This window comes from Zea mays, chromosome 2 (assembly GCF_902167145.1).
Source record: "Zea mays cultivar B73 chromosome 2, Zm-B73-REFERENCE-NAM-5.0, whole genome shotgun sequence".
Lineage (NCBI taxonomy): Eukaryota > Viridiplantae > Streptophyta > Magnoliopsida > Poales > Poaceae > Zea > Zea mays.
This window is the reverse complement of record NC_050097.1, coordinates 216,029,592-216,057,497: the sequence shown is the minus strand read 5'-3', so window position 1 is coordinate 216,057,497 and position 27,906 is coordinate 216,029,592. Positions and strand designations below refer to the sequence as shown.

Sequence of the window (27,906 nt, the reverse complement as noted above, 5' to 3'; positions counted from 1 at the left end):
TTGAAAACACTATTAAAAACAAATTGAAAGACTAAAATTTTGAAATTGGTGGTGGTGCGGTCCTTTTGCTTTGGGCTAATACTCTCTCCCCCTTTGGCATGAATCGTCAAAAATGGAGTCATTAGAGCCCTTTTAACTACTTTCTCCCCTTATGGTAAATAACATATGAGTGAAGATTATACCAAATTAGAGAGAGGTGTGGAGCAACGACGAAGGATGAATAATTCGACGGAGTGGAGTGGAAGCCTTTGTCTTCGCCGAAGACTCCTTTTCCCTTTCAATCTATGACTTAGCTTGAAATACACTTGACAACCACATTAGTCATAGCAAGGAAAGAATTATGATCAAAGGTATATAAATGAGCTATGTGTGCAAAATATCAATCAAAATTCCTAGAATCAAGAATATTTAGCTCATGCCTAAGTTTGGTAAATGTTTGCTCATCTAATGGCTTGGTAAAGATATCGACTAATTGTTCTTTGGTGTTAACATATGCAATCTTGATATCCCCCTTTTGTTGGTGATCCCTCAAAAAGTGATACCGAATGGCTATGTGTTTAGTGCGGCTATGCTCAACGGGATTATCCGCCATGCGGATTGCACTCTCATTATCACATAGAAGAGGAACTTTGGTTAATTTGTAACCATAGTCCCTAAGGGTTTGCCTCATCCAAAGCAATTGCGCGCAACAATGGCCTGCGACAATATACTCAGCTTCGGCGGTAGAAAGAGCCATAGAATTTTGCTTCTTTGAAGCCCAAGGCACCAGAGATCTTCCCAAGAACTGGCAAGTCCCTGATGTGCTCTTTCTATTAATATTACACCCTGCCCAATCAACATCGGAATAACCAATTAATTCAAATGTGGATCCCCTGTGGCACCAAAGACCAAACTTAGGAGTATAAACTAAATATCTCAAGATTCGTTTCACGGCTCTAAGGTGAACTTCCTTAGGGTCGGCTTGGAATCTTGCACATATGCATACAGAAAGCATAATATCCGGTCGTGAAGCACATAAATAGAGTAAAGAACCTATCATCGACTGGTATACCTTTTGATCTACGGATTTACCTCCCGTGTCGAGGTCGAGATGCCCATTGGTTCCCATGGGTGTCTTGATGGGCTTGGCATCCTTCATCCCAAACTTGGTGAGAATGTCTTGAATGTACTTCGTTTGGCTAATGAAGGTGTCCTCTTGGAGTTGCTTGACTTGAAATCCTAAGAAATACTTCAACTCCCCTATCATAGACATCTCGAATTTTTGAGTCATGATCCTACTAAACTCTTCACATGTAGATTCGTTAGTAGACCCAAATATGATATCATCAACATAAATTTGGCATACAAACAAATCATTTGCAAGTGTTTTAGTAAAGAGAGTAGGATCGGCTTTTCCGACTTTGAAGCCATTAGCGATAAGAAAATCTCTTAGGCATTCATACCATGCTCTTGGGGCTTGCTTGAGCCCATAAAGCGCCTTAGAGAGTTTATAAACATGGTTAGGGTACTCACTATCTTCAAAGCCGGGAGGTTGCTCAACATAGACCTCTTCCTTGATTGGTCCATTAAGGAAGGCACTTTTCACGTCCATTTGGTAAAGCTTAAATCCATGGTAAGTAGCATAGGCAAGTAATATACGAATTGATTCAAGCCTAGCTACGGGTGCATAGGTTTCACCGAAATCCAAACCTTCGACTTGTTAATACCCTTTGGCCACAAGTCGGGCTTTGTTCCTTGTCACCACACCATGCTCATCTTGCTTGTTGCGGAAGACCCACTTGGTTCCTACAACATTTTGGTTAGGACGTGGAACTAAATACCATACCTCATTCCTTATGAAGTTGTTGAGCTCCTCTTGCATCGCCATCACCCAATCCAAATCTTGAAGTGCTTCCTCTACCCTGTGTGGCTCAATAGAGGAAACAAAAGAGTAATGTTCACAAAAATGAGCAACACGAGATCGAGTGGTTACCCCCTTATGAATATCGCTGAGGATGGTGTTCACGGGGTGATCTCGTTGGATTGCTTGGTGGACTCTTGGGTGTGGCGGTCTTGGATCCTCATCATCTTTCTTGTTTTGATCATTAGCATCTCCCCCTTGATCATTGTCCTCCTTTTGAGGTAGCTCCTCTTGATCTTTATCATCATCATCTTGAGCTTGATCCTCATCTTGAGTTGGTGGAGATGCTTGCATTGAGGAAGATGGTTGATCTTGTGCATGTGGAGGCTCTTCGGATTCCTTAGGACACACATCCACAATGGACATGTTCCTTAGTGCGACGCACAGAGCCTCTTCATCATCTAATTCATCAAGATCAACTTGCTCTACTTGAGAGCCGTTAGTCTCATCAAACACAATGTCACAAGAAACTTCAACTAGTCCAGTGGACTTGTTAAAGACTCTATATGCCCTTGTGTTTGAATCATATCCTAGTAAAAAGCCTTCTACAGCCTTAGGAGCAAATTTAGATTTTCTACCTCTTTTAACAAGAATAAAACATTTGCTACCAAAGACTCTAAAATATGAAACATTGGGCTTTTTACCGGTTAGGAGTTTCATACGATGTCTTCTTGAGGATTCGGTGTAGATATAACCGGTTGATGGCGTAGCAAGCGGTGTTGACCGCTTCCGCCCAAAACCGATCCGAAGTCTTGTACTCATCAAGCATGGTCCTTGCCATGTCCAATAGAGTTCTATTCTTCCTTTCCACTACACCATTTTGTTGTGGCGTGTAGAGAGAAGAGAACTCATGCTTGATGCCCTCCTCCTCAAGAAAGCTTTCGATTTGTGAGTTCTTGAACTCTGTCCCGTTGTCGCTTCTAATTTTCTTGATTCTTAAGCCGAACTCATTTTGAGCTCGTCTCAAGAATCCCTTTAATGTCTCTTGGGTTTGTGATTTTTCCTGCAAAAAGAACACCCAAGTGAAGCGAGAATAATCATCCACAATTACAAGACAATACTTACTCCCACCGATGCTTATGTAAGCTATCGGGCCGAATAGGTCCATGTGGAGTAGCTCAAGCGGCCTGTCGGTCGTCGTGATGTTCTTGTGTGGACGATGAACACCAACTTGCTTCCCTGCTTGACATGCGCTACAAATCCTGTCTTTCTCAAAATGAACATTTGTTAGTCCCAAAATGTGCTCTCCCTTTAGAAGCTTATGAAGATTCTTCATCCCAACATGGGCTAGTCGGCGGTGCCAGAGCCAACCCATGTTAGTTTTAGCAATTAAGCAAGTGTCGAGTTCAGCTCTATCAAAATCTACCAAGTATAGCTGACCCTCTAACACTCCCTTAAATGCTACTGAATCATCACTTCTTCTAAAGACAGTAACACATATATCCGTAAAAAGACAGTTGTAGCCCATTTTACATAATTGAGAAACAAGAAGCAAATTGTAATCTAAAAAATCTACAAGAAAAACATTGGAAATAGAGTGGTCAGGAGATATGGCAATTTTACCAAGTCCTTTGACCAAACCTTGATTCCCATCCCCGAATGTGATCGCTTTTTGGGGATCTTGGTTTTTCTCATAGGAGGAGAACATCTTCTTCTCCCCTATCATGTGGTTTGTGCACCCGCTATCGATGATCCAACTTGAGCCCCCGAATGCATAAACCTACAAAACAATTTTAGGCCTTGTTCTTAGGTACCCAAACGGTCTTGGGTCCTTTGACATTAGAAACAAGCACCTTGGGTACCCAAACACAAGTCTTTGACCCCTTGTGTTTGCCCCCAACATATTTGGCAACTACTTTGCCTGATTTGTTAGTAAGCACATAAGATGCATCAAAAGTCTTAAATGAAATATTAGGTTCATTTGATGCAATAGGAGTTTTCTTCTTAGGCAATTTAGCACGGGTTGATTGCCTAGAACTAGATGCTTCACTCTTATACATAAAAGCATGATTGGAGCCAGAGTGAGACTTCCTAGAATGAATTCTCCTAATTTTGTGCTCGGGATAACCGGTAGGGTACAAAATGTAACCCTCGTTATCCTGAGGCATGGGAGCCTTGCCCTTAACAAAGTTAGACAATCTCTTAGGAGGGGCATTAAGTTTGACATTGCCTCCCTGTTGGAAGCCAATGCCATCCTTAATGCCAGGGCGTCTCCCACCATATAGCATACTACGAGCAAATTTAAATTTTTCATTTCTAACTCATGCTCGACAATTTTAGCATCTAATTTTGCTATATGATCATTTTGTTGTTTAATCATAGCCATGTGATCATGAATAACATCAATGTTAATATCTCTACATCTAGTGCAAATGATAACATGCCCAACGGTAGATGTAGAGGGTTTGCAAGAATTTAATTCAACAATCTTAGCATGTAATATGGCATTTTTATCTCTAAGATTGGAAATAGAAATATTGCAATCATTTAATTCCTTAGCCTTAGCAATTAATTTTTCATTCTCAATTTTAAGGCTAGAGAGTGATGCATTTAACTTGTCAATCTTGGTAATTAAACTAGTATTATCATTCCTAAGACTAACAAGAGAATCATCACAAACATGTAAATTCTTAACCTTAGCAATTAATTTAGCATTCTCATTTCTAAGGTTAGAAATAACATCATGGCAAGTGCTTAGCTCACTGGTTAATTTTTCACATTTTTCTACCTCTAGAGCACAAGCATTTTTAACCTTAACATGCCTTTTGTTTTCTTTAATTAGAAAGTCCTCTTGGCTATCCAAGAGTTCATCCTTATCATGAATAGCAATAAATAATTCATTTAATTTTTCCTTTTGTTGCATGTTTAGGTTGGCAAAAAGTGTCAATAAATCATCCTCATCATCACTAGAATTAGCCTCATCACTAGATGTTGCATATTTAGTGGAGGATCTTGATTTTACCTTCTTCTTTTTTCCGTCCTTTGCCATGAGGCACTTGTGGCCGACGTTGGGGAAGAGAAGGCCCTTGGTGACGACGATGTTTGCGGCGAGGAGGAGTCGGTGGAGCTCTCGTTGGAGTCCCACTCCCGGCAAACATGGGCATCGCCGCCCTTCTTCTTGTAGTACCTCCTCTTTTCTCTTCTCTTTCCCTTCTTGTCGTCGCCCCTGTCACTATCACTAGATAATGGACATTTTGCAATAAAATGATTGGGCTTACCACACTTGTAGCAAACTTTCTTTGAGTGGGGCTTGTAGTCCTTCCCCCTCCTTTGCTTGAGGATTTGGCGGAAGCTCTTGATGATGAGCGCCATCTCCTCATTGTCGAGCTTGGAGGCGTCGATGGGGACTCTACTCGGTGTAGAGTTTTCTTTCTTCTCCTCCGTTGCCTTGAATGCCACGGGTTGCACATTGGGTGTGGAGGAGGCACCTTGCTCGATGATTTTCTTGGAGCCTTTGATCATCAACTCAAAGCTCACAAATTTTCCTATTACTTCCTCGGGAGACATTAGTGTGTATCTAGGATCACCACGAATTAATTGAACTTGCGTAGGGTTAAGGAAAACGAGTGATCTAAGAACAACCTTGACCATTTCATGGTCATCCAATTTGGTGCTCCCGAGGTTGCACACTTGGTTCACCAAGGTCTTGAGCCGGTTGTACATCGCTTGTGGCTCCTCTCCTTGGTGAAGCATGAAGCGATCGAGCTCCCCCTCGATCGTCTCCCGCTTGGTGATCTTGGTCACCTCGTCTCCTTCGTGCGCGGTCTTGAGCATGTCCTAAATTTCCTTTGCGCTCTTCAACCCTTGCACCTTATTATACTCCTCTCGACTTAGAGAGGCGAGGAGTATAGTAGTGGCTTGGGAGTTGAAGTGTTGGATTTGTTCGACCTCCTCCGAGTCGTAATCCTTGTCTCCCTTCTTTGGTACCTGCGCTCCATACTCAACAATATCTCATATGCTTTTGTGGAGTGAGGTTAGGTGATGCCTCATTTTATCACTCCACATAGAATAATCTTCACCTTCAAGCATAGGTGGTTTGCCTAATGGGATGGAAAGTAATGGAGTGCGTTTTGAAATACGAGGATAGCGAAGGGGCATTTTACTATACTTTTTGCGCTCATGGTGCTTAGACGTGACAGATGCCGATTCCGAGCCGGAGTTGGAGGGTGACGAAGAGTCAGTCTCGTAGTAGACCACCTTCTTCATTTTCTTCTTCTTGTCACCCTCTTGTTGGGACTTGATGGAGGAAGAGGATTCATCCTTGTGCTTGTGGGCAGACTCCCTTGAGTGCGTTCTCCCCGAGCTTGCGGACTTGTCGCCGGTCCCGATCTCCCTCTTGGCGGATGCTCCCGACATCACTTCGAGCGGTTAGGCTCTAATGAAGTATCGGGCTCTGATACCAATTGAAAGTCGCCTAGAGGGGAGGTGAATAGGGCAAATCTGAAATTTACAAACTTTAAGCACAACTACAAGCCGGTGTTAGCGTTAGAATTATAAACTAGTCCGAAAGAGAGGGAGAAAACAAATCACAAGCAAATAAGGCGGATGACACGGTGATTTGTTTTACCAAGGTTCGGTTCTTGCAAACCTACTCCCTGTTAAGGTGGTCACAAAGACTGGGTCTCTTTCAACCCTTTCCCTCTCTCAAACGGTCACTTAGACCGAGTGAGCTTCTCTTCTCAATCAAACGAGACACTAAGTCCCCACAAGGACCACCACCAATTGGTGTCTCTTGCCTTGGTTACAGTTGAGTTGGAATCAACAAAAAAAAGGAAGAAGAAAAGCAATCCAAGCAAAAGAGCTCAAATGAACACAAGTCTCTCTCTCACGAGTCACTATTTAATTATAATGATCTTTGGACTTGGGAGAGGATTTGATCTCTTTGGTTGTGTCTTGTGTTGAATGCTATAGCTCTTGTAAGGTGTTTGAAGGCTGAAAACTTGGATGCAATGAATGGTGGGTGGTTGGGGGTATTTATAGCCCCAACCACCAAACTAGCCGTTTGGTGGAGGCTGCTGTCGCATGGCGCACCGGACAGTCCGGTGCGCCACCGGACACTGTACGGTGCGCCAGCCACATCACCCGACCGTTAGAGTTCGACCGTTGGAGCTTCTGTCTTCTGGGCCACCGGACAGTCCGGTGGTGCACCGGACAGGTCCTGTAGACTGTCCGGTGCGCCTTCTGGCGCGTGACTGACTTCTGCGCGCACTGCAGCGCATTTGGTGCTGTTGCAGGCGACCGTTGGCGTTGTAGTAGCCGTTACTCCGCTGGCACACCGGACAGTCCGGTGCTACACCGGACAGTCCGGTGAATTATAGCGGAGTGGCTCCCAGAATTCCCGAAGGTGAGCGGTTCAAAGTCGGGTTCTCTGGTGCACCGGACACTATCCGGTGCGCCAGACCAGGGCACACTTCGGTTGTCTTTTGCTCTCTTTGTTTGAACCCTTTCTTGGTCTTTTTATTGGTTTGTTGTGAACCTTTGACACCTGTAAAACTTATAATCTAGAGCAAACTAGTTAGTCCAATTATTTGTGTTGGGCAATTCAACCACCAAAATCAATTAGGAAAATGTGTAAGCCTATTTCCCTTTCAGTTGTCTTCTTTACGATTTGTTGTTAGACAGCCTTGTCGGCTATGTGTCGCCTTTGTATGTGAGACAATGTCACATGTGCTGTCAATTTTTATTATGCTTCAACCTAAAGTCAGGCATTATTTCATGATGAGAATTGTTTGCGAGAAGCTTCATTATAAACTACTCTGAAGATTGTCTTTGATGATTATAGGTTTTTGGGGAACTTCAAAGTATATTGCACACACAACCAAAGATTCAAGAATGTATTCAATTTCTAATGATTACCTAAACATCTTCAGAATTTGTGAACCATGTTATAGAAATTTAGTGTCATTGAATACATGTTTACATGTGCATTTTAAATTTTCATGGGATGTTAATTTTGTAATTAGAGTTGGCTCGACAATGAACTGGTTTCTTTGGAGATGCAACTTCTTTGGTGGAGCTGCTTTGAAGCAGCTTCTTTCGTAAAGCTAAAACCAATTTTAAAACATTTGTTGAAAACAATTTAAATGACTATTGTCAATTCTATAATATTTTTTACATTAAATTTATAATGGTGTTTGGCATGGCTTCAATTCTTCTATTTAGCTCATGGCATCTTCTTCCTTCCCTTTTTGTTCTGATTGTTGTCCTTCTCATGGGGGCACATTGCTATGAATTGGTTGATGTTTCCACAATTATAAGTTCTCTTTTTTTATTGAGAAACATTCTCTTTACAACTCTATATCCTTTATTTTTGAACCCCTTATAATATCTTTTTTACAAATAGAGCAACATCACCAAGCTCTTGAAATTGTTCATCATCATTTTCACTCTCACTTGATGAAGATGTTGATTCACCCTTTCTTTGATTTTCTTTTGCACTTTCAACTTGCCAGATGAGGCTTCTTTGTTGATTTTAATTTTTCTATTTGTGAGCTATTTAGTTATATTGTTGGCATTGTGACCTATCTCTTTAATTATCATTACATCCAGATGAATTTAGCTTCTAACTCTCCAAGTTTACTTATTTTAGTTCCTTCCTCTCTTCGTAATCTACCTGTCCGACATCAAGAGATTTCGTAAGAGTGGCTAGTGTTGCCTCTGCGGGGTCAGCCTACTGTTGGATGTATCCTCTACAACTTGTTAACGAGAACCAGATTGGGCTTTAACCCAACCAACTCCCTAACCCACACACCCTTGATTGGGGGGCACCTAACCTAATGGTTGCACCCCTGGTTCACCTTGTGCCATATAAAATAAATTAAGGGGTCGACAAAATTAGCTAACACATAAGGCATACCCAAAACCGTAATCCCACATTCTTAGAGAGGATCCCATCGCCTTGGTGCTTGCAGTGATAGGAAGAGTTGAAACCCAATGGCGACGGGCAATGGAACCAACGGGATCCATCCCTAAGCCCTCTGTGCAGGTTGATGGAGATGGTGGATTCACTGGCGCCGGTGACAACCAAGGCGACATGACTCCACCACAATTGGAAGGAGGTCATAGCCACGGAGGAGGCGGAAGCGCGCTACAAAACGCCGCCGCCATTGTTGCCTCGGACATGAATAACAACAACGAAGGTATGTTTACCATAAACTCTCAGTAGATTAGATTTACTCGTCATGGAGGTTTTCCCATGAGTATGGATTGGTATTCTAGGGGCTTAGGTATGATACTAGCCACCACAATTTCTATCACCTACGTCTAAGAGTTTGTTCGTTTCAGATTAAAGCCAGTTGTTTGAACTGTTGCAGCTCCAATCTATAGATACAAAACATTTTAGAAGTAATAGAAGCCGGTACGGATTAAAGCCAAACGAATAGTCTGTAAGATCGCTAAGCTCAGGGTTAGTTCCAGCCTTTGAGTTCATACCTGCTGTATTTCCTAGAGCAAAAGGTGTCAATGATCAGCGTTGGGTGGTACCTAGCCGCCGTGTGGAGGAGCATGTCTGCATGTGGGCATGTGGCAACACATGCCAAACCTAATCAATCTATTGCCCTGTGGACTGCGGTGGTGTGGTAGGGGTATCCTATGGGCTTATTCGGTTGCATCTGGATCGAACTAGAATAAATTTCTCCTTAGTTAATATTAAATAGAAGGTGATTTAATCTCCCTCGACCCCCACACAACCGAACAAAATCTAATTGAGGCGGCGGCGACTAGCGAGACAAGGTTCAGGGAAGGCTGTCGTTAAATTGTACTGGACGGTGCCCGTCAACTTTCCAACACCTTATGTAGAGAACACCCTGAGAAGCACTGTGAATTTGTGATTTCAATTCTAAACCATTCGTTGGATGCGAACCCCCGACGTGTTGTAGTTGGACCTCAGGCACTGGCGAGACCCCTCCTCGGGCCTCAATCCTCTTATATCTCGTGGTTGAAACTAGGATCGGCTCCAAAATAGAAGGTGACAGAAGGCCCGGTGCTCTAGCCCTTAGGAGACGAGCATACAACTTGCGCTGTGTACGAAGGTCTATTGTGTGTGTTGTCCGATGTCCATGTCAATGGCCCTAGCCTCTAGCTCCTAGCTATGCGGTGCAGCACAACCAGCGACGGACCTAAGGGGGGTCCGGGTGGGCCCTGGCACACCCTAAGCCAGGCCCACCAGGGACCCCACATGGTCATCCTGTGCGTCGTTGGGCCGTTCCAACAATCCAACATCTCCCAGTTTCAATCGTTCGACACGGCTTCCCATTTCATGACTTCTAGGCGAGTGCACGGCTGTTCCAACTTCTAGGGTTCCTCAGTTCCTGGTGCTGGCGGCTGGAAAGTGGAATGCGCTGGCGGCTGGAAATTGGAAATTTTGGCGATCTTGCTCGATCTGGTACTCTGCAGTTCTGCTCCCGCTGCCGACGGCCGACGCCTACCGCCTGCGGCCCTGCCCTCACCAGCGCTCGCAGCCTCGCACGGAGACAGAGGTGCCCTTACCCGCGTACAGCCGTACAGCACAGGTGCGCAGAAATATCACGCCCCCTGCTGTTGATTTTTGTCTTATTGATTATTGATTCACTACCATTATTTTTATAGTGACTAAAATATGAAGAAGCAGGGAGATATTACCTCTCTTTTTCGCAATCATGCTGCAAAGAAACAAAAGTTTATTGCTTTCTCATTATCTCCGGATGTTACTCAAGCATCGACACCTCAAGAACAAGAGGAAGAGAGGATAAATGAAGAAAGCACATACCATATAAGTAGTATTATTGCAATCTTTATGTTTAATATATGCAATTTTCATGGTTATTTGTTGAGTGTTAAACGTTATATCTATATATCAAATTGTTTACAAATTTACTATGAAATTATATGTACATTAGATACAATTTTAAATGAAAATTTTGTTACGGCACACCCTACATAAAAATCCTAGGTCCGCCACTAAGCACAACACGACTAAACACTGACTAGTAGGTGAGGCGAGGCCTGCGTCTCCAAGGCCACGCCACTCTCCGCTGTGCTGTCTCATGCGTCGCGCTAAACCAAGGTCCGAAATCCGAATCACATAGCAGTGTGGCACTGAATGCCAATAAAGAATAGTTTGTTATCGAGGACCCAGAAAAGCACGCAGCTATGGACGGATTACATGGAAACAACAGGACAAGCTTGTGTGATTCCTTGCTTAAGTTTGGGGTCAACTGTTCTTTCCTGACGACGGCATCATGACCGTCCAAAAGGGCTGGCAAGCAAAATGAGTGATCCATATGCATGGTCACGGGCTCATATATTGCGCCTTTTGTGTGTTTTTTTTTGTTCCCCAAAGTTGAATGTATTATTCTTATTTTATTGCCCTGGTTTCTTATGATGACTTTAGCCCATTATTACCGTTTGAATCATGGGTTCTTGACATTTTGCTTGAGCATCGCTTTGCGTACGTCATTTTTTTTACAAGAAGAAGAATAAGAGGCTAGGACTCACTGACATTATGCGGTGTATAGGAGTATGTCATCAGCAACAAGTTACCATAATCAAGTAAGTATATTTCACTGAGCACGGTAGGCTGCACGAGTACAACTTTTGTTACAAAAAAGATCGTATAGTACTCGCTTGAGTCATAAAAGAAGCCTCGATGCTACCTGTGCAGTTGTACTCGTATTGGAAGATTTGCTGGACACCTATATAGATAGCAGTAATTGTTGGAGCTATGGCTCACTGTAACTGCTCTGCTTGTGGACCAGTATTGCAAGTGGTTGTTATGGCACATCAGTTTCTGGCTGGCTCAGGCTCACAGTAGGAAACACTGTACAAAATACAATCTCACGGTTCAGTTCTGGTTTTGGGATTACCGTCAAAACTAACGCACGGAAAAAAGTACTGTGCTCTCGTCCCTATCATGAAAAGTCCAGAGGACCAGAGCACACAGTACAAAAGGAAAAGAGCAGCCTTGTCTCGAGGTCCGTCTATCCCAGCCAGGACCATGGGTGACAAGGGGCTGTCACTGGCCCCCCACACTGACAGCGAGGCATCCATGCTGCTGCTACTGCCACAGTCATCAGCCATCACAGAGGAGACCGGACTCTGGCAACGGAGGTTCACGTGAGCACCCAAAAGGCCAGAGCGAAGCAGCCACAGCCAGGGCCCAGGGGCCACGCCAAACCAGACCACCCCTCTCCTTCCCTCCCTAGTCCGGTAGTCCCTCCCTCCCCGCTCGCTTCCTGCACTGCAACTCCCCCCGTAAATCGAGTTATTTGTAACCGTGATACTCCCAACACTGGGCTTCTGAAAATCAGTATCCCGAACAGAGCAATTGTAATTTTAGTATTATAATCCATAGAACTTCAGATTTCTGGTATCTGAGTCTGATTTAGCTCATGGTCAAGTCGTTGTCACGCCATTCCGTTTCTCAGAACGGATCGCGAGCTCGCTCCTTCCTGTGTCGCGCCGCGCCTCGCCTTCCTCTCCCTCCCTGTCCGGCCAGCTAGCTCCCAGCTAGGCGGTGCTCTTCCCCGACTGCTCCCGGCGCTCGTCGAGCTCGCGAGTCTGCTGGGTCGTCCCTACCGGCGCTCCAGGTGAGTAGGGTTCCAAGGATTGGACAACTCTCATTGCTTGTATTTGCAAGGGCGTCTGCCTTTGATCTGCCGTTTTCAGTCCTGACTACCAAATCCAGTGGCTCACTCGCCGTATGACGATCCAGAGACTCCACAGCTCATTTCAGTATGACAATCTAGAAAATCTGCCAGTGTCCTGACTCCGCTGTGATGTGCACATTGTATTTCAGTGTCCTGTCTACCAATTTCAGTTAGCTGTGAGAAATGGGCCAGAAATGAGCAAGCTGCATTGGCATGCCAGTTGAAACCTGTTGCTGGAGCATTTTAGAATGACATTTGAGAATTTAAACTAACTTCACACATATTGCTAAGTGAAAGCTAATTTAACTTCACACATATCGTCGTACAGAGCTCTCTCTTCGTCCCAATGCAAACTCCGGCAGTCCCCTCGTCGGACGAACTCTCGCCGGACCTCGCAGTCCACGCAGCCGGCGAGTTAGCCTCGTCGCTGGCCCTCAATCCGTCGCCGTTGGTCGATGCTGCTCTGACGATCGCCGACGTTGACAAGTCTTGGTTGGAGGCACCACCAGATTGTCGTGAAGATCCTGTTGAAACGGTAACTGATTTGGACCCCCCCTATTCCCAGTTGTTGTTGGTACATGGCAGCTTCCATCAATATCATACTGCACTTGTGTATTGTTGCCTGTGCATGTAGAAATGAGTTGATGTTTCTCATTTGTACTGCTCGTCATAATTTTTGTAGGGCACTGTCAATTTTCAGTTAATAGTGTTTGACCCATCGGAAGTATTTGATTTTGAGGGTATTGGACCTGATCTTCGATGGGATGAAGAAGGGCCTCAACATGTACCCAGTGAGTTAACTATGTATTTGAAACTTGGATTGGCGGCTGAAGATGAACGAGAAAACAAAGAGAGAGAGGAGGCTTCTAATCATTGTGGTCATTCAAATAATCCAAATGAGTTTGGAGTTGATTCTTCATCCTCCATGCCATGTGTTGATTTTTTGCCAAACGAGAGTAGAGTTTTGTATGATTCTAACCATCCAGTCATGGCGGTTGGCTGCATGTATCCATCTATGGCTGAATTCAGACTTGCTATGAGACAGTATGCCATAGAAAAAGAGTTTGAGTTAGGCATTGAGGCTAGTACCCCGAAGAAATACAGAGGATTTTGTCGAGGTGGTGATTGTCCTTGGAGCATACATGCAAGAATTGAGAGGGTTGGGTCACCTACCATAATTGTACGGTTTTGTCAAAGTTTTAATTTTGTTGAAGTTTTTTTATGCCTTAGTAGTAATGTGCATTTCATTTATACTTCTGTAGGTGACTGTGATGAATGATCATCACACTTGCACTTCTAGTGGCCGGAGGAGGACAAGCACACCAACCAGTGCTTGGGTTGCTGCTAAAGCTTTATCTATCCTTGCGAAGAAACCACACACAGGTGCAAAGGATTTACAGACTTTCCTTCAAGATACGTACAAGTGCACCATTTCTTATGATACAGTTTGGTATGGAAAAGAGAAAGCCTTGAAGGAGTTGTTTGGGACTTCCAGTCTGCCTTCCACTTTCGGCTGATGCATCGGTCCATAGAGTTTTCTGCTGATGCCTCATAAATGTTGTTGTTTATATGCGTAATGGAATACCATTTTGTTTCCCAGGTCCATGGAAGCGTTATGCCTGCTTCTGTCATTTCTGTTTACTGCGCATACCTGTGCTACACGAGTCTCTCGAGTGAACCGGATGACTATGAGTGCAATGGGCTTCACAGGCATTCTAAGCAGGTTTCAATGAGTGCTCTTGCAGTCTAACTCGTCGGGTTAATGCAGAACTTGCTGTTGTTGTCACTCTGCTCCTGATGTACTGCTTTTCAGTATGTGGGGCTTGCTGTTGCTCAATTAGGTGCTACTGAATTGCATGGATCTCTGTTTGAGCATTTTCAGTTAGCCATATTTTCAGTTAGCATTTTCAGTTAGCCAGTTCAGAAACCAAGGCAGCAGCAGAAATTTGGGCTGAACACAAACGCCTGAACACAGGCGTGCATAATTTTGTATTTCAGTTAGCAAGTTCAGAAACAAACGCCTGAACACAAGGCAGCAGCAGCATTTTCATGTATCCAAGGCAGCAACAGCATTTTCAGTTAGCCAGTTCAGAAACAAACGCCTGAACACAAGGCAGCAGCAGAAATTTGGGCTGCTTATCAACGCCTGAAAACAGATGACTGAAAACAGATGTTCTAATTTCAACCATCACATGCTAGATCGTTTAGATACATGAACTAAGTTCAAGATACATTATGGCCGAAACCAAGTTGAACTAAAAATACATCATGAACTACAAGTCTCACAAAATACATTGCCAATAGAATACTACATCAAATTAAAACATGGCTATTGTCCAGGAGGCAACTCTGTCACAGACAAATAGGTCAGATAGGCTCATTCATATGTGATAAACGACGATCATTGATCTCATCCGAGTCAAAAGAAGAGTTGTCTTCATCCGAACCACACTGCTCATAACAATCACAATGAACATCAGATTTGAAATCATCGTACATTCCAAGGGCTTCGTAATCCTCAATTAGAGGTTGCGGACCAATAAGAACTTCCTCCAAATCCCTGCTCATAGTGTCTAGACCTTTTGCAATTTCACTAACATCACTCATGGCATTAATCAAGCAATTCTTGTGCACCATATCATAATACTCAGGCACATGATTGCGGCGGCTCAACTTCCTCAACTCATCGGCAGATGACTGCATCTGTCTAATGGCGTCTAAAAGACCATCCCAAACTCGATTATATCTCTGCGCCTACAACCAAATGAATAATGACATTTAATATCACATTATAGTATTGACTGTTACCATAATAAGACATTATGTTAGTTACAGTAAAAACATACCGGATCATGTGTGCTACATAATCGATGGCGCGGACGTAATCTACTAGTGCCATAATCAATTTTGCTCGTGTCGACGATGCATGTGCGCCTAATCCCATCGGCAGCTTCTGCGACATCTTTGCGTGTCTCGGCCCTAGCAGGTCCAGATCCGATACGAATTGATCTTGGTGATTTATCCATGGCCGCAGCGAAGGATCCTACGACGAGCTGCTCAAGGGGCGCCAGGAGAAAAGTGAGCACCTGATAATTCCCTGTCTGAAACCAATGCCAGTTGAAAGAGAGAGCTGCTATTGAAATGTGGGGAGTTCCTATTGTTGCTCATTGGACTTGTTTTTGTGAAGGAAAACTCTCCCATACATGAACAAATGAAAATTCTGTTTGGTCAGCAGTGCGCATCACCTATATGGGCAGCAAGCCGGTTCGGCTCCACCTTGGATGCCACTGGATTTGGTAGTCAGGACTGAAAACGGCAGATTTTCGCCGGCTAAATTTTCTAGATTTTCGCCACCTTGGATGCAGATCAAAGGCAGACGACCTTGCAAATACAAGCAATGAGAGTTGTCCAATCCTTGGAACCCTACTCACCTGGAGCGCCGGTAGGGACGACCCAGCAGACTCGCGAGCTCGACGAGCGCCGGGAGCAGTCGGGGAAGAGCACCGCCTAGCTGGGAGCTAGCTGGCTGGACAGGGAGGGAGAGGAAGGCGAGGCGCGGCGCGGCATAGGAAGGAGCGAGCTCGCGATCCGTTCTGAGAAACGGAATGGCGTAACAACGACTTGACCATGAGCTAAATCAGACTCAGATACCAGAAATCTGAAGTTCTATGGATTATAATACTAAAATTACAATTGCTCTGTTCGGGATACTGATTTTCAGAAGCCCAGTGTTGAGAGTATCACGGTTACAAATAACTCCCGTAAATCTGCACAGCGCAGCGCGGCATTTAATGCTCTCCAACCTTTGGTCTCCCCCCGCCGCTCCATCCCATACCGCTCTCGCACGAGCCCACAGATGCGGCAAGATCGAATCCATGGCGAGAGCTAGCAGAAGCCGCGGGCTTGGTGCTTGAACCCTCGATCATTCTTGGAGGTCCCCGTTCCTTCTCCTTGCATTGCTCGCGTTCCTCGACGCGAGAGCAGACCAGCACAGAGAGAAGAAAAGAAAAAGGAGGGTTCTTTCTCGCGTTTCTTCTGTCTATTCTGCGGTTCTTTCTTGGGAGCAGTAATGAGGCGGCATGGGTGGCAGCTCCCGTACCATCCTCTCCAGGTTCGTGCCGACCCAAATTTTGCGCCTTTTTTCATGCTGGGGCGTGGTTCTTTTGTCGCCCGTGATCACTGAAGATTCGGTGTCTCCCGCGCGCATCGCAGGTGGTGGCCGTGTCCGTCTTCTTGGCGCTGGCCTTCGCGTTCTACGTCTTCTTCGCACCCTTCGTTGGGAGGAATGTGTTCCAGTACGTGGTCATAGGGCTCTACACTCCCCTGGTGAGGAGCTCCTGCTTGGCTTTGGCTCCTTGTCTTTTGCTTGTCTGGGACATTTTTTTGGATCCCCCCATCTAGGCTAGGTGCTGCCTGATGGGCCTAGCAATGGTTGCTGGAGGCCTGGAGCTAAGGAAGGCGCCGAATAAGTGTGGCCTAATCATGAAACGTGTTGCTTGGCAGTCTTGCGTTTTTTTTTGGTAGGGTTTCAGTACGTTCTTTTTGCTTGTTTAGGGCTGATTTGGTGACAAAGAGATCACAAGGGGATTGAAGAGGATTGAGGGGGAAATGAACTAATTTCTCCCTCAATCCCCTTCAATCCTCCCGTGATCTCGGATCACCAAATCAGCCCTTAAGGAGAGATTTTTGCCATTATAAAACACGACATGTTCGGCTTCGTCGAAACAGAGGCGTTGAGGAGGGATTCGACGATATGAAAAAACACAGGACGCGCAACCGACAAAATAGACTCAAAATCTCTTTTATGCGTAGAGACCGGCCATTAAGGAGATTTTTGCCATTATAAAACACGACACGTTCGACTTCGACGAAACGGAGGCGTTGGGGAGGGATTCGACGATATGGAAAAACACAGGACGCGCAACCGACGAAATAGACTCAAAATCTTTTTTATGCGTAGAGACCAGCCATTAAGGAGATTTTTGCCATTATAAAACACGGCATGTTCGACTTCGACGAAACAGAGGCGTTGGGGAGGGATTCGATGATATGGAAAAACACAGGACGCGCAGCTGACGAAATAGACTCAAAATTAGTATTAGCCACTGAGGAGAACCATTAGGTCGCCTCCGTTCCGAATAAGTCGTCGTCCGTTCGCTCGCCGTCAGTGTTCTATGTCGTCGCCGCCCGCTCGTGAGATCTCCCAGCTCGTGAGGTGTTCCGGTGAGCTCTCTCCTCTCTTCTTCTTCCCATTCTCCATTCGCCATTCTCTGTTTGTGGAATTCGTCGCCGGCACCGGCAACATTTGTTTCCGCCCCGCGCTCGGCTCCACGTAGCCGTCGCTGCTGCTACATCGCGGCGGAGTGGCCCGCTCGTGAGATCTCCCAGCTCGTGCTAGGCGCGGTTGTAATCTAAATTCCCATCTAGTATTCCCCATTCAGTATTCCCCATTCAAATGCACTGCAATCTAGATCCCCATTCCACCATCCTTGTTTCTTGCAGTCTTGCACAACCAGAGCAGCTGAATATAAAACATCGAAGCCGTCTGATCCATGGATGCTTTAGCCTCGGACAACAACGAAGCCGAGGTAGACAACAAGGTAAGATGTGACGGCAACAAGGTAATATGTGATTCCAGACCATTAGCTATTTCATTGAGTTGAGCTCTGTTTTGTAGGACTATGAGAATGTACAAGATAAATCTTTGTTTGATTGGGATTCTATGGTTCTTAGTGGTCTTTGGGAGGAGGAAGGGCGACGTGATGTTCTTAGTGAGATGCAGATGTATTCTCAACTTGGACTTATTGAAGAGGACGAGACAAAAGAAAATAGAAGAGATGAAGCCTTACGAGGTGGTATAAGTAATTTGGATGAATCGGACCATATTGATTTGGGAGACCATAATATAGACCAACCATGTGAAGACTACCTACCTAACGAGAAAATAGTTAAGTATGATAAAATAAATCCTTCAATGCAACCAGACAATTTATTTCCGAACATGAAGGAATTTCGAATTGCTATGAGGCAGTATGCCATAAAGGATGAGTTTGAGCTTGGAATCGATGTTATTTGACTACTAGATATGTTGGCTATTGCAAAGGTGGTGATTGCCCTTAAAGGATCTATGTACGGGAGGAAAAGAAAGGATTATCGACCATTATGGTATGTTATTTCCTTTTTTTGATTGGAATCATTATATAATTATGTTTTGTTGGTTAATAAACCGTGAACCAAAAATTTGCAGCTTGTTGTCTTGCATGACGCGCATACTTGCACATCTAGTGGCAGGAGGAAGACGACAACTCCAAGTTGTGGATGGGTTGCATTTCACGCTATTCCACTACTTATGAAGAAATCTCAAATGGGTGCTAAGGAGTTGCAAGAAACACTACAAGTAGTTTATAATGTCACAATTGGTTACGATACTGTTTGGAAGGGGAAGGAGAAGACATTGAAAGAGTTGTTTGGTAGTTGGGAGGAGAGTTTCAAGCTATTTTTTTTCTTGGAGGGAGGCATTACTTGTTAAGGCGCCCGACAGTATTATCGAGATTGATGTTGTTTTAGAGGATGGTAAGTACTATTTCAACTGTTTATTTGTGCCCTTGGACCATGCATTTCAGGTTTTCGGGAAGGTTGCAGACCTTACCTAAGTGTTGACTCCACTGCACTTAACGGTAGATGGAATGGACAGCTTGCTTCGGCAACTGGTGTTGATGGACATAACTGGATGTTTCCTTTAGCGTTTGGCTTTTTCCAGTCTGAGACTGTTGAGAGCTGGACCTGGTTCATGACACAGTTGAAGAAGGTTGTTGGAGATCTTTAAGTATTTGCTATATGTTCGGACGCTCAGAAAGGCTTAATGCATGCAGTTACAGAGTGTTTCCCTAATGTTGAGAAGCGAGAGTGCTTTAGACATCTAATGGGCAACTATGTTAAAAGCCACGCCGGTTCGAAGCACATGTATCCAGCAGCCAGGGCATATAGGAGGGAAGTTTTTGAGCACCATGTCAGCCAAGTTAGAAGTGTTACTAAGATTGCTGAGTATCTAGACCAACATCACAAATTTATTTGGTATAGGAGTGGTTTTGACCCATCGATTAAATGTGACTACATAACAAACAACATGGCACAGGTCTTCAACAACTGGATAAAGGACCATAAGGACCTCTCTGTTTGTGACTTAGCCGACAAGATTAGAGAGATGACCATGAGGTTGTTTCATAGGAGGAGAAGGATCGGTGAAAGGCTCGAAGGCGTGATTTTGTCATCTGTTTTGTCTACATTGAATGTTCAGACAAGAGGATTGGGATACTTGACAATTGTTAAAAGTGACAACTACATGGCTGAAGTAAGAGACAACACAAATTGTATGTCAAAACATGTCGTTAAGGCAGAGTTGAGAGAATGTTCGTGTGAGGAGTGGCAGCACACAGGGAAACCTTGCCAACATGGTTTAGCAATCATAATTGCACAGGATCTAAGAAATGTTGGTATGGAGAACTTTGTTGACGACTACTATTGTATTGATAAATTTAGGAAAGCTTACTTGAGAAGGGTGCCACCAATTGATGATCGTTCTTTTTGGCCAACTGTTGATTTTTTATCTGAAGTTTGTGCACCAATGGCTAAAAGAGGAGTTGGGCGATAAAGGAAAAATAGAATCAAAAGCTGTCTAGAAGGAGGATGTGGGAAAAAAGCTAAGGTCGTAGCTAATGAACAAGGCACAACAAAGCTAAAAAGACAGTATACTTGCCCAAATTGTGGGTAACTGGGCCATCGCAAAACAAGTTACAAGTGCCCTTTAAATGGTACCAAAAAAAGGTGTGTACCATTACTACATCGGTTGTCAAATTAATATGTTGTATCTATTATATTCTATTTATGTACCATTGTCTCGATCTTTGTAGGAAGAGGAAGCCACGTAAGAATACGACGAAAAATTGGATACCGAAGGAGTTGCGAACTGCGAGATCACAACCGAGTGTAGCAGCTGGTAATGAAGAACCAATGCGTGATATTGCAGCTGCTAAAGAATATGAAGAACCAATTAGTGAACTAGTCACAAGGGCATCAGATAGTGCAACTGCTAATGAAGATGAAGAACCATTTGGTGAACTAGTGACAAGGACGCCAGATCTTGCAGCTGCTAGTGAAGCTCAACACACAACTGCCACTTCTCCACCTTGAAGTGTGAATTGGCTAGTTAAGAAAATTACCCCTAGAAAGAAACTGAAGAACCGTGGTCACGGACAGTAGAATTGAATCAATTGATAAACTGTTTATGTATTTTTCCTTTATCGCCCAACTCCTCTTTTAGCCATTGGTGCACAAACTTCAGATAAAAAATCAACAGTTGGCCAAAAAGAACGATCATCAATTGGTGGCACCCTTCTCAAGTAAGCTTTCCTAAATTTATCAATACAATAGTAGTCGTCAACAAAGTTCTCCATACCAACATTTCTTAGATCCTGTGCAATTATGAGTGCTAAACCATGTTGGCAAGGTTTCCCTGTGTGCTGCCACTCCTCACACGAACATTCTCTCAACTCTGCCTTAACGACATGTTTTGACATACAATTTGTGTTGTCTCTTACTTCAGCCATGTAGTTGTCACTTTTAACAATTGTTAAGTATCCCAATCCTCTTGTCTGAACATTCAATGTAGACAAAACAGATGACAAAATCACGCCTTCGAGCCTTTCACCGATCCTTCTCCTCCTATGAAACAACCTCATGGTCATCTCTCTAATCTTGTCGGCTAAGTCACAAACAGGGAGGTCCTTATGGTCCTTTATCCAGTTGTTGAAGACCTGTGCCATGTTGTTTGTTATGTAGTCACATTTAATCGATGGGTCAAAACCACTCCTATACCAAATAAATTTGTGATGTTGGTCTAGATACTCAGCAATCTTAGTAACACTTCTAACTTGGCTGACATGGTGCTAAAAAACTTCCCTCCTATATGCCCTGGCTGCTGGATACATGTGCTCCGAATCGGCGTGGCTTTTAACATAGTTGCCCATTAGATGTCTAAAGCACTCTCGCTTCTCAACATTAGGGAAACACTCTGTAACTGCATGCATTAAGCCTTTCTGAGCGTCCGAACATATAGCGAATACTGAAAGATCTCCAACAACCTTCTTCAACTGTGTCATGAACCAGGTCCAGCTCTCAACAGTCTCAGACTGGAAAAAGCCAAACGCTAAAGGAAACATCCAGTTATGCCCATCAACACCAGTTGCCGAAGCAAGCTGCCCATTCCATCTACCGTTAAGTGCAGTGGAGTCAACACTTAGGTAAGGTCTGCAACCTTCCCGAAAACCTGAGATGCATGGTACAAGGGCACAAAAAAACAGTTGAAATAGTACTTACCATCCTCTAAAACAACATCAATCTCGATAATACTGTCGGGCGCCTTAACAAGTACTGCCTCCCTCCAAGAAAAAAGTAGCTTGAAACTCTCCTCCCAACTAACAAATAACTCTTTCAATGTCTTCTCCTTCACATTCCAAACAGTGTCGTAACCAATTGTGACATTATGAACTCCTTGTAGTGTTTCTTGCAACTCCTTAGCACCCATTTAGGATTTCTTCATAAGTAGTGGAATAGCGTGAAATGCAACCCATCCATAACTTGGTGTTGTCGTCTTCCTCCTGCCACTAGATGTGCAAGTATGCGCGTCATGCAAGACAATAACCTGCAAATTTTCGGTTCACGGTTTATTAACCAACAAAACATAATTACATAATAATTCCAATCAAAAAAAGAAAATAACATACCACAATGGTCGGTGATCATTTCTTTTCCTCCCGTACATAGATTCTCCAAGGGCAATCACCACCTTTGCAATAGCCAACATATCTAGTAGTCGAAGTAACATCGATTCCAAGCTCAAACTCATGCTTTATGACATACTGTCTCATAGCAATTCGAAATTCCTTCATGTTCGGAAACAAATTGCCTAGTTGCATTGAAGGGTTTATTTTATCATACTTAACTCTCTTCTCGTCAGGTAGGTAGTCTTCACATGGTTGGGCTATATCGTGGTCTCCCGAATCAATATGGTCCGATTCATCCAAATTACTTGTACCACCTCGTAAGGCTTCATCTCATCTATTTTCTTTTGCCTCGTCCTCTTTAATAAGTCCATGTTGAGAATACATCTGCATCTCACTAGGAACATCACGTCGTCCTTCCTCCTCCCAAAGACCACCAAGAACCATAGAATCTCAATCAAATAAAGATTTATCTTGTACATTCTCATAGTCCTACAAAACAGAGCTCAACTCAATGAAATAGCTAATAGTCTGGAATCACATATTACCTTGTTGCCGTCACATCTTACCTTGTTGTCTACCTCGGCTTCGTTGTTGTCTGGGGCTAAAGCATCCATGGATCAGACGGCTTCGACGCTGTATATTCAGCTGCTCTGGTTGTGCAAGACTGCAAGAAACAAGGATGGTGGAATGGGGATCTAGATTGCAGTGCATTTGAATGGGGAATACTGAATGGGGAATACTAGATGGGAATCTAGATTACAACCGCGCCTAGCACGAGCTGGGAGATCTCACGAGCGGGCCACTCCGCCGCGATGTAGCAGCAACGACGGCTACGTGGAGCCGAGCGCGGGGCGGAAACAAATGCTGCCGGTGCCGGCGATGAATTCCACAAACAGAGAATGACGAATGGAGAATGGGGAGAAAAAGAGAGGAGAGAGCTCACCGGAACACCTCACGAGCTGGGAGATCTCACGAGCGGGCGGCGACGACATAGAACACTGACGGCGAGCGAACGGACGGCGACTTATTCGGAACGGAGGCGGCCTAATGGTTCTCCTCAGTGGCTAATACTAATTTTGAGTCTATTTCGTCAGCTGCGCGTCCTGTGTTTTTCCATATCGTCGAATCCCTCCCCAACGCCTTTGTTTCGTCGAAGCCGAACGTGCCATGTTTTATAATGGCAAAAATCTCGTTTAAGTGTGGTACATGTTAAATCGTTTGGCTGACCTGGGCAATTCTTGTCGTGGTTTGTTCGATTCAACAGCTTTGCTTCCGCCTCCATATTTGTGGCTTTCCGGATAAAATGTTATGTGCCACGTTCTGGTTTGCAGAACTGAAAAAATGTTGTGATTGTTGAAAGGAATACAACATGGCTTACACAAAATATCATCATCAAGTTAATGTTTTGGGCAAACTCTATTCCAAGTTCATGACCACCTTTTTGGTTTCTCCTTAAGAATCAAAGCACACCAAGTTCATGACTGCAAACTCTATTCCAAGTTCATGACTTACACAAATTTATCGTGACCGAATGGTGATCTGATCATTTCAGGTTTTATGTGTCTTCTTTCTATACATCTGGTGTGCTGCAGCAAACCCAGCAGATCCCGGGGTCTTCAAATCAAAGAAGTATCTGAGCTTGTACGGAAGCGGCAAACACAGGCATCTGAAGGAATGCAGAAAGGGTTCTTCAGATGTTCGGTTACAACTTGAGGGAACTGGAGAAAAGCAAGAGCATGAGGTCGCAGCATCTAGCGAGATGTCAATGACTCAATACAAGGACAATATTCCATCTTGCATGAGTTCAACTTTCTCTGCATTTCTCCTTCTATTCTACCCTCTGTCTTTTGTTCTCTCCTGCTGTCAGTCACATGAATGGTCCTCTGAACAGCAAGCCACTGAGGAAGGGATGTTTTTCTGCAGTCTATGTGAAGTTCAAGTATGTTTCTTGTAGTTATTGGCATTGTGGTATGTTTTTCTGCACACAATTAATAGTCCACTATTTCTTTGTAGGTGTTGAAGTATAGTAAGCATTGCAGAGTTTGTGACAAATGTGTTGATGGTTTTGATCATCACTGCAGGGTAATGTACTCCTTAGCAATTTTCTTATTTCCCATCAGTGTGTACATAATAACTCCCCTGTTTTCCTCAATCTAACAGTGGCTCAACAATTGTATTGGAAGAAGAAATTATGGGAGGTTTTTTATTCTAATGTCAACCGCCCTTATCTTGGTAAGCTTACGTTCTCCTAGTCCTATCCATCTCTGATAGATTGTACTGATATGCTCTTCTAGTCCTTGCCATCTCTGATAGATTGTACTGATAAAGATGCTACAAAGTACTTCTACCATCGTGTCATTACGTAGATCATATTCCCAATATCAGCTAGATTTTAGAATCAGCCATTTACATTTTATTCCTGGTCCTTTTCATCCTAGTTGACCATTGACAGGTCTGCATGGTTTGTGCAATTTGGGCCAGCTTATCTTACAATCAGCAACTGGAGTATTGGTGCTAGTGCTATGCTTTGTTGAGCGAAAGGAATTCTGTCTGCAAATTGTTTCAAAGCTTGGAAGCAGCTTCTCTGTAGTGCCTTTTGTTATTGTGGTGGTATGTCCTGTCATCCTAATCTACTGAATAGTTCAAAGATTATTGAATTTGTCAGCTCTTTTCACCAATCTTTATTGAGATGCTCAAAGCGTTGACACAGGCATCATGTACCATCCTAGCCATGGTCGCTTCACTACCTATTGCCCAACTTCTTTTTTTCCACATTCTTCTGATAAAGAAGGCAAGTTCTGATACATTTCCCTTTTGTCTGATTCTATTGCTTACTGAGTCTTGTAAAAAAAGGTCCATGCCTGTGAACTCAAATTATTCTAGCTTGTACCAGTAAATAGTAATATCCTTATGAATCATATGGGCATAGATAATTTTGTTAAGTTTCAGTATTATATTACTGTGGAAGGATTAGAAGCTGTTGGTCGAAGTTATGCACTTATGCCTTATTGGCGGTCAGCTCGTATTTAAAATTCCTAGCCCACCTTACCATTTTTCTTTTGGATAATGCAAACTTAGGGTCCTATGTGCCGTGTCTATGCTTTGTATGCACTGCGAATACCGAATACTGAAATCATTATGTATTGAACTAAATATTGGTATCACTAGCAGGATTAGTATCAACATGGAGTTTCTTATAGTACCACTTTGAAACTTTTGTTCTTTGAAAATAGTGATTAAAACAATAAACTGTTGCCGCTGAGTAAGCACTACATGCAGACACCATGAATAGTTTGAGTGTGATATCATAGCCTTTTGTAGTTATGTGAAACTGAAGCATCATAATGACAACCTTATGCAGGGAATCAGTACCTATGACTACATCATTGCGCTGAGAGAGCAAGAACAAGATGATTTGAGTGGGCAGCAGAGTCCACAGATGTCTCGTGTAAGCTCGTACACTGGACTCAGCAGTACTAGTTCCTTTGGTCCACTTCGTCGTGGTTCATGGTGCACTCCACCAAGGCTGTTTCTTGAGGATCAGGTACGAATCTCAATCCTTAGGCTTCATGAATTATTAAACAGATAATGTAACTCCCAGGCTGAATATGTACCTATATCTATATGGCACATGCGTAGTATAGCAAGTGAATGGAAGTTTTGGTCACTTATAACTCGTACTGACTGTTCTAACTGATAGCTAACAATTAATAGCAATTGCACACGTAGGCCTGATCATGAGCTGTACGTATGGTTAAATAAATAGAAAAGAAATGGGTGACCATTTTCCATTTCACATGTGCTCATTAACTCACTACTGACATGAAATTACTGAACCTCCTAGTTCGATGTTATTCCATCGGAGGCTGCTTCTTCGCATAATTCTGCTATGAAGAGAAAAGAAGACGAGGGAAAGAGGAAGAAGGGCTCAGGGGCTGTGCAAATAAGCCCATGGGCATTAGCTCGTCTTAATGCTGAAGAAGTCTCGAGGGTTGCTGCAGAGGCACGGAAGAAGTCCAAAGTTTTATTACCAATCAGAAAAGATGACTATTCGCGAGACCACGAAACAGATAGTAGCTACGGAGGCATGAGCAATGGCAGGATTGATCTAGGCACCGATAGCAAGAGGAGAACGAACAGAAGAGGAAGACAGCCCAGTGATCTCTCTCTCAAACCTGTTGCAAAGATATCTACAGATGTTATTGATTCTACCAGCAGGGACATGGCCCCAGAAGCACTGTCCAACTTAGCACCATTGCAACTTGAGGCACTGAGCGCCTTCCATCCCAGTAGGGCTGCATCCTGTGTGAATGCTGGTGGGTCATCTCCAGATAGCAGCTTGGATTCGCCTGACCTGCATCTGTACCGAGTCTCAGCTGTCTCCTCGTCTGGAGCTGAAGACTTACAACTGACAGCTCTCACTGCTCCAGGAAGCACTCCACAGCAAGGGATCCAACTGTCGAGGTCGACCAGCGATGGGTACGAAGCGTCAGGGGGTGAAGACAGCGACCGCATTCCGTCACGGATAGTGCACCGCTCGTCGAACTGGGCAAGCATCATCCTCAACTCTGACCAGAGTGCGTCCTCATCTGGCATTCTTGTGCCAAAGAACAGACTGTCCTGACTTCATGTGAATGAAGATTGTAAATGATCAGCCAAGAACCGGAGATTCCAGTATCTGGCCTTCTCTGTTGTCAATATCAGATTTTTTCGCAGGGATGGTTGGATACTGCGCAAATCATTGTTTTTTTAGTCTCGGAATCGCTAGGTAGGCAGTGTCTGAATTTCTTCCTAGGGGGTTCCGGGTTCAGGTGCTTGCAATTTTGCTGCCAGACGACAATGAACTGATTTGTTTAGAGGTTAGTACCTTGGATCGAATGCCTGATTGGTTGGTGATTGTTCTTGAGGTTGACTGGTCGGAGCCGACAATCCCCCCAGTAACAAAATGTTTCCTCCAGTATAACCAAAATGCCGCTAGGCAACCAAATTCCACAACAATTAAATATATATACTAGTTACACCATTTTGAAAGAATGCTACACATATCACCAGCTCTTGAATCGCTGCCAAAACTCAGGTCTGATCGAGATGTTAGATACTTCAGCTTCTCAGTTAGGCTCTTGGCGGGAATTTCTGTTGTAGAGTCAGTGGTTAGCGTGAGCCAGGGACCTGTCCTGCGCTGCGCAGTGTCCAATGTGAGTGCGTGTCATCGTGGGAGAGTGCTCCGAGCATCCAGGGTCGTGGGTATGGCGATCGTGGGAAGTTTTGGAGCTGTGTAATCGGAACGCGTTGAGTAGTCCAGGGAATAAATAGAAAAACACAAAAAGGAGGCAGGTTCACCCGTTTTGGCCTGTCCAAAGAAAATCCTCTGTTTTCACTGTTCTTCTTCAATACTCGACTGATTGATCGTTCTCTCGGTAATCGACGTCGAGCTGAAGTCAACAAGTGGTATCGGAGCCGGATATGGCGACCAGCATGCCGGCAGGAGGACGCTTTGACCGGTCGGTCACTCCGCCGCGGCGCCAGCGACGAGGGAGGTCACCTCCGCCACGCTGGGGGACGCGCGGCAATCGGGGAGGCGGCGGTTATGAGCGCGTGG

General features: G+C 44.2%; 2 protein-coding genes across 4 annotated transcripts; one reads left to right on the top strand and one right to left on the bottom strand.

Moving 5' to 3' along the window:
* Nucleotides 1-14,685: 14,685 nt before the first annotated feature.
* Nucleotides 14,686-16,287, bottom strand: LOC118476421 (uncharacterized). Its single transcript, XM_035965476.1, has 2 exons — nt 15,372-16,287; nt 14,686-15,279 (listed from the first exon to the last, which is right to left on the bottom strand). The coding sequence occupies exons 1-2, from the start codon at nt 15,549-15,551 to the stop codon at nt 14,893-14,895; spliced, it is 567 nt and encodes a 188-aa protein (XP_035821369.1). The 5' UTR covers nt 15,552-16,287; the 3' UTR covers nt 14,686-14,892.
* Nucleotides 16,288-16,299: 12 nt separating this feature from the next.
* LOC100281655 (uncharacterized) lies at nt 16,300-27,681 on the top strand. Of its 3 annotated transcripts, none has more exons than NM_001154574.2 (9): nt 16,300-16,636; nt 16,738-16,851; nt 23,860-24,246; nt 24,321-24,389; nt 24,468-24,539; nt 24,789-24,917; nt 25,018-25,098; nt 25,669-25,851; nt 26,152-27,681. In NM_001154574.2, exons 1-9 carry the CDS (start codon nt 16,595-16,597, stop codon nt 26,929-26,931), a joined length of 1,857 nt encoding a protein of 618 aa, NP_001148046.1. In that variant the 5' UTR covers nt 16,300-16,594; the 3' UTR covers nt 26,932-27,681. The 3 variants fall into 3 exon arrangements, with proteins under 3 accessions (NP_001148046.1, NP_001398777.1, XP_008667939.1); NM_001411848.1 differs by having other exon boundaries at nt 24,760-24,917; XM_008669717.3 differs by having other exon boundaries at nt 23,900-24,246; nt 26,152-27,213.
* The last annotated feature ends 225 nt before the right edge of the window (nt 27,682-27,906 follow it).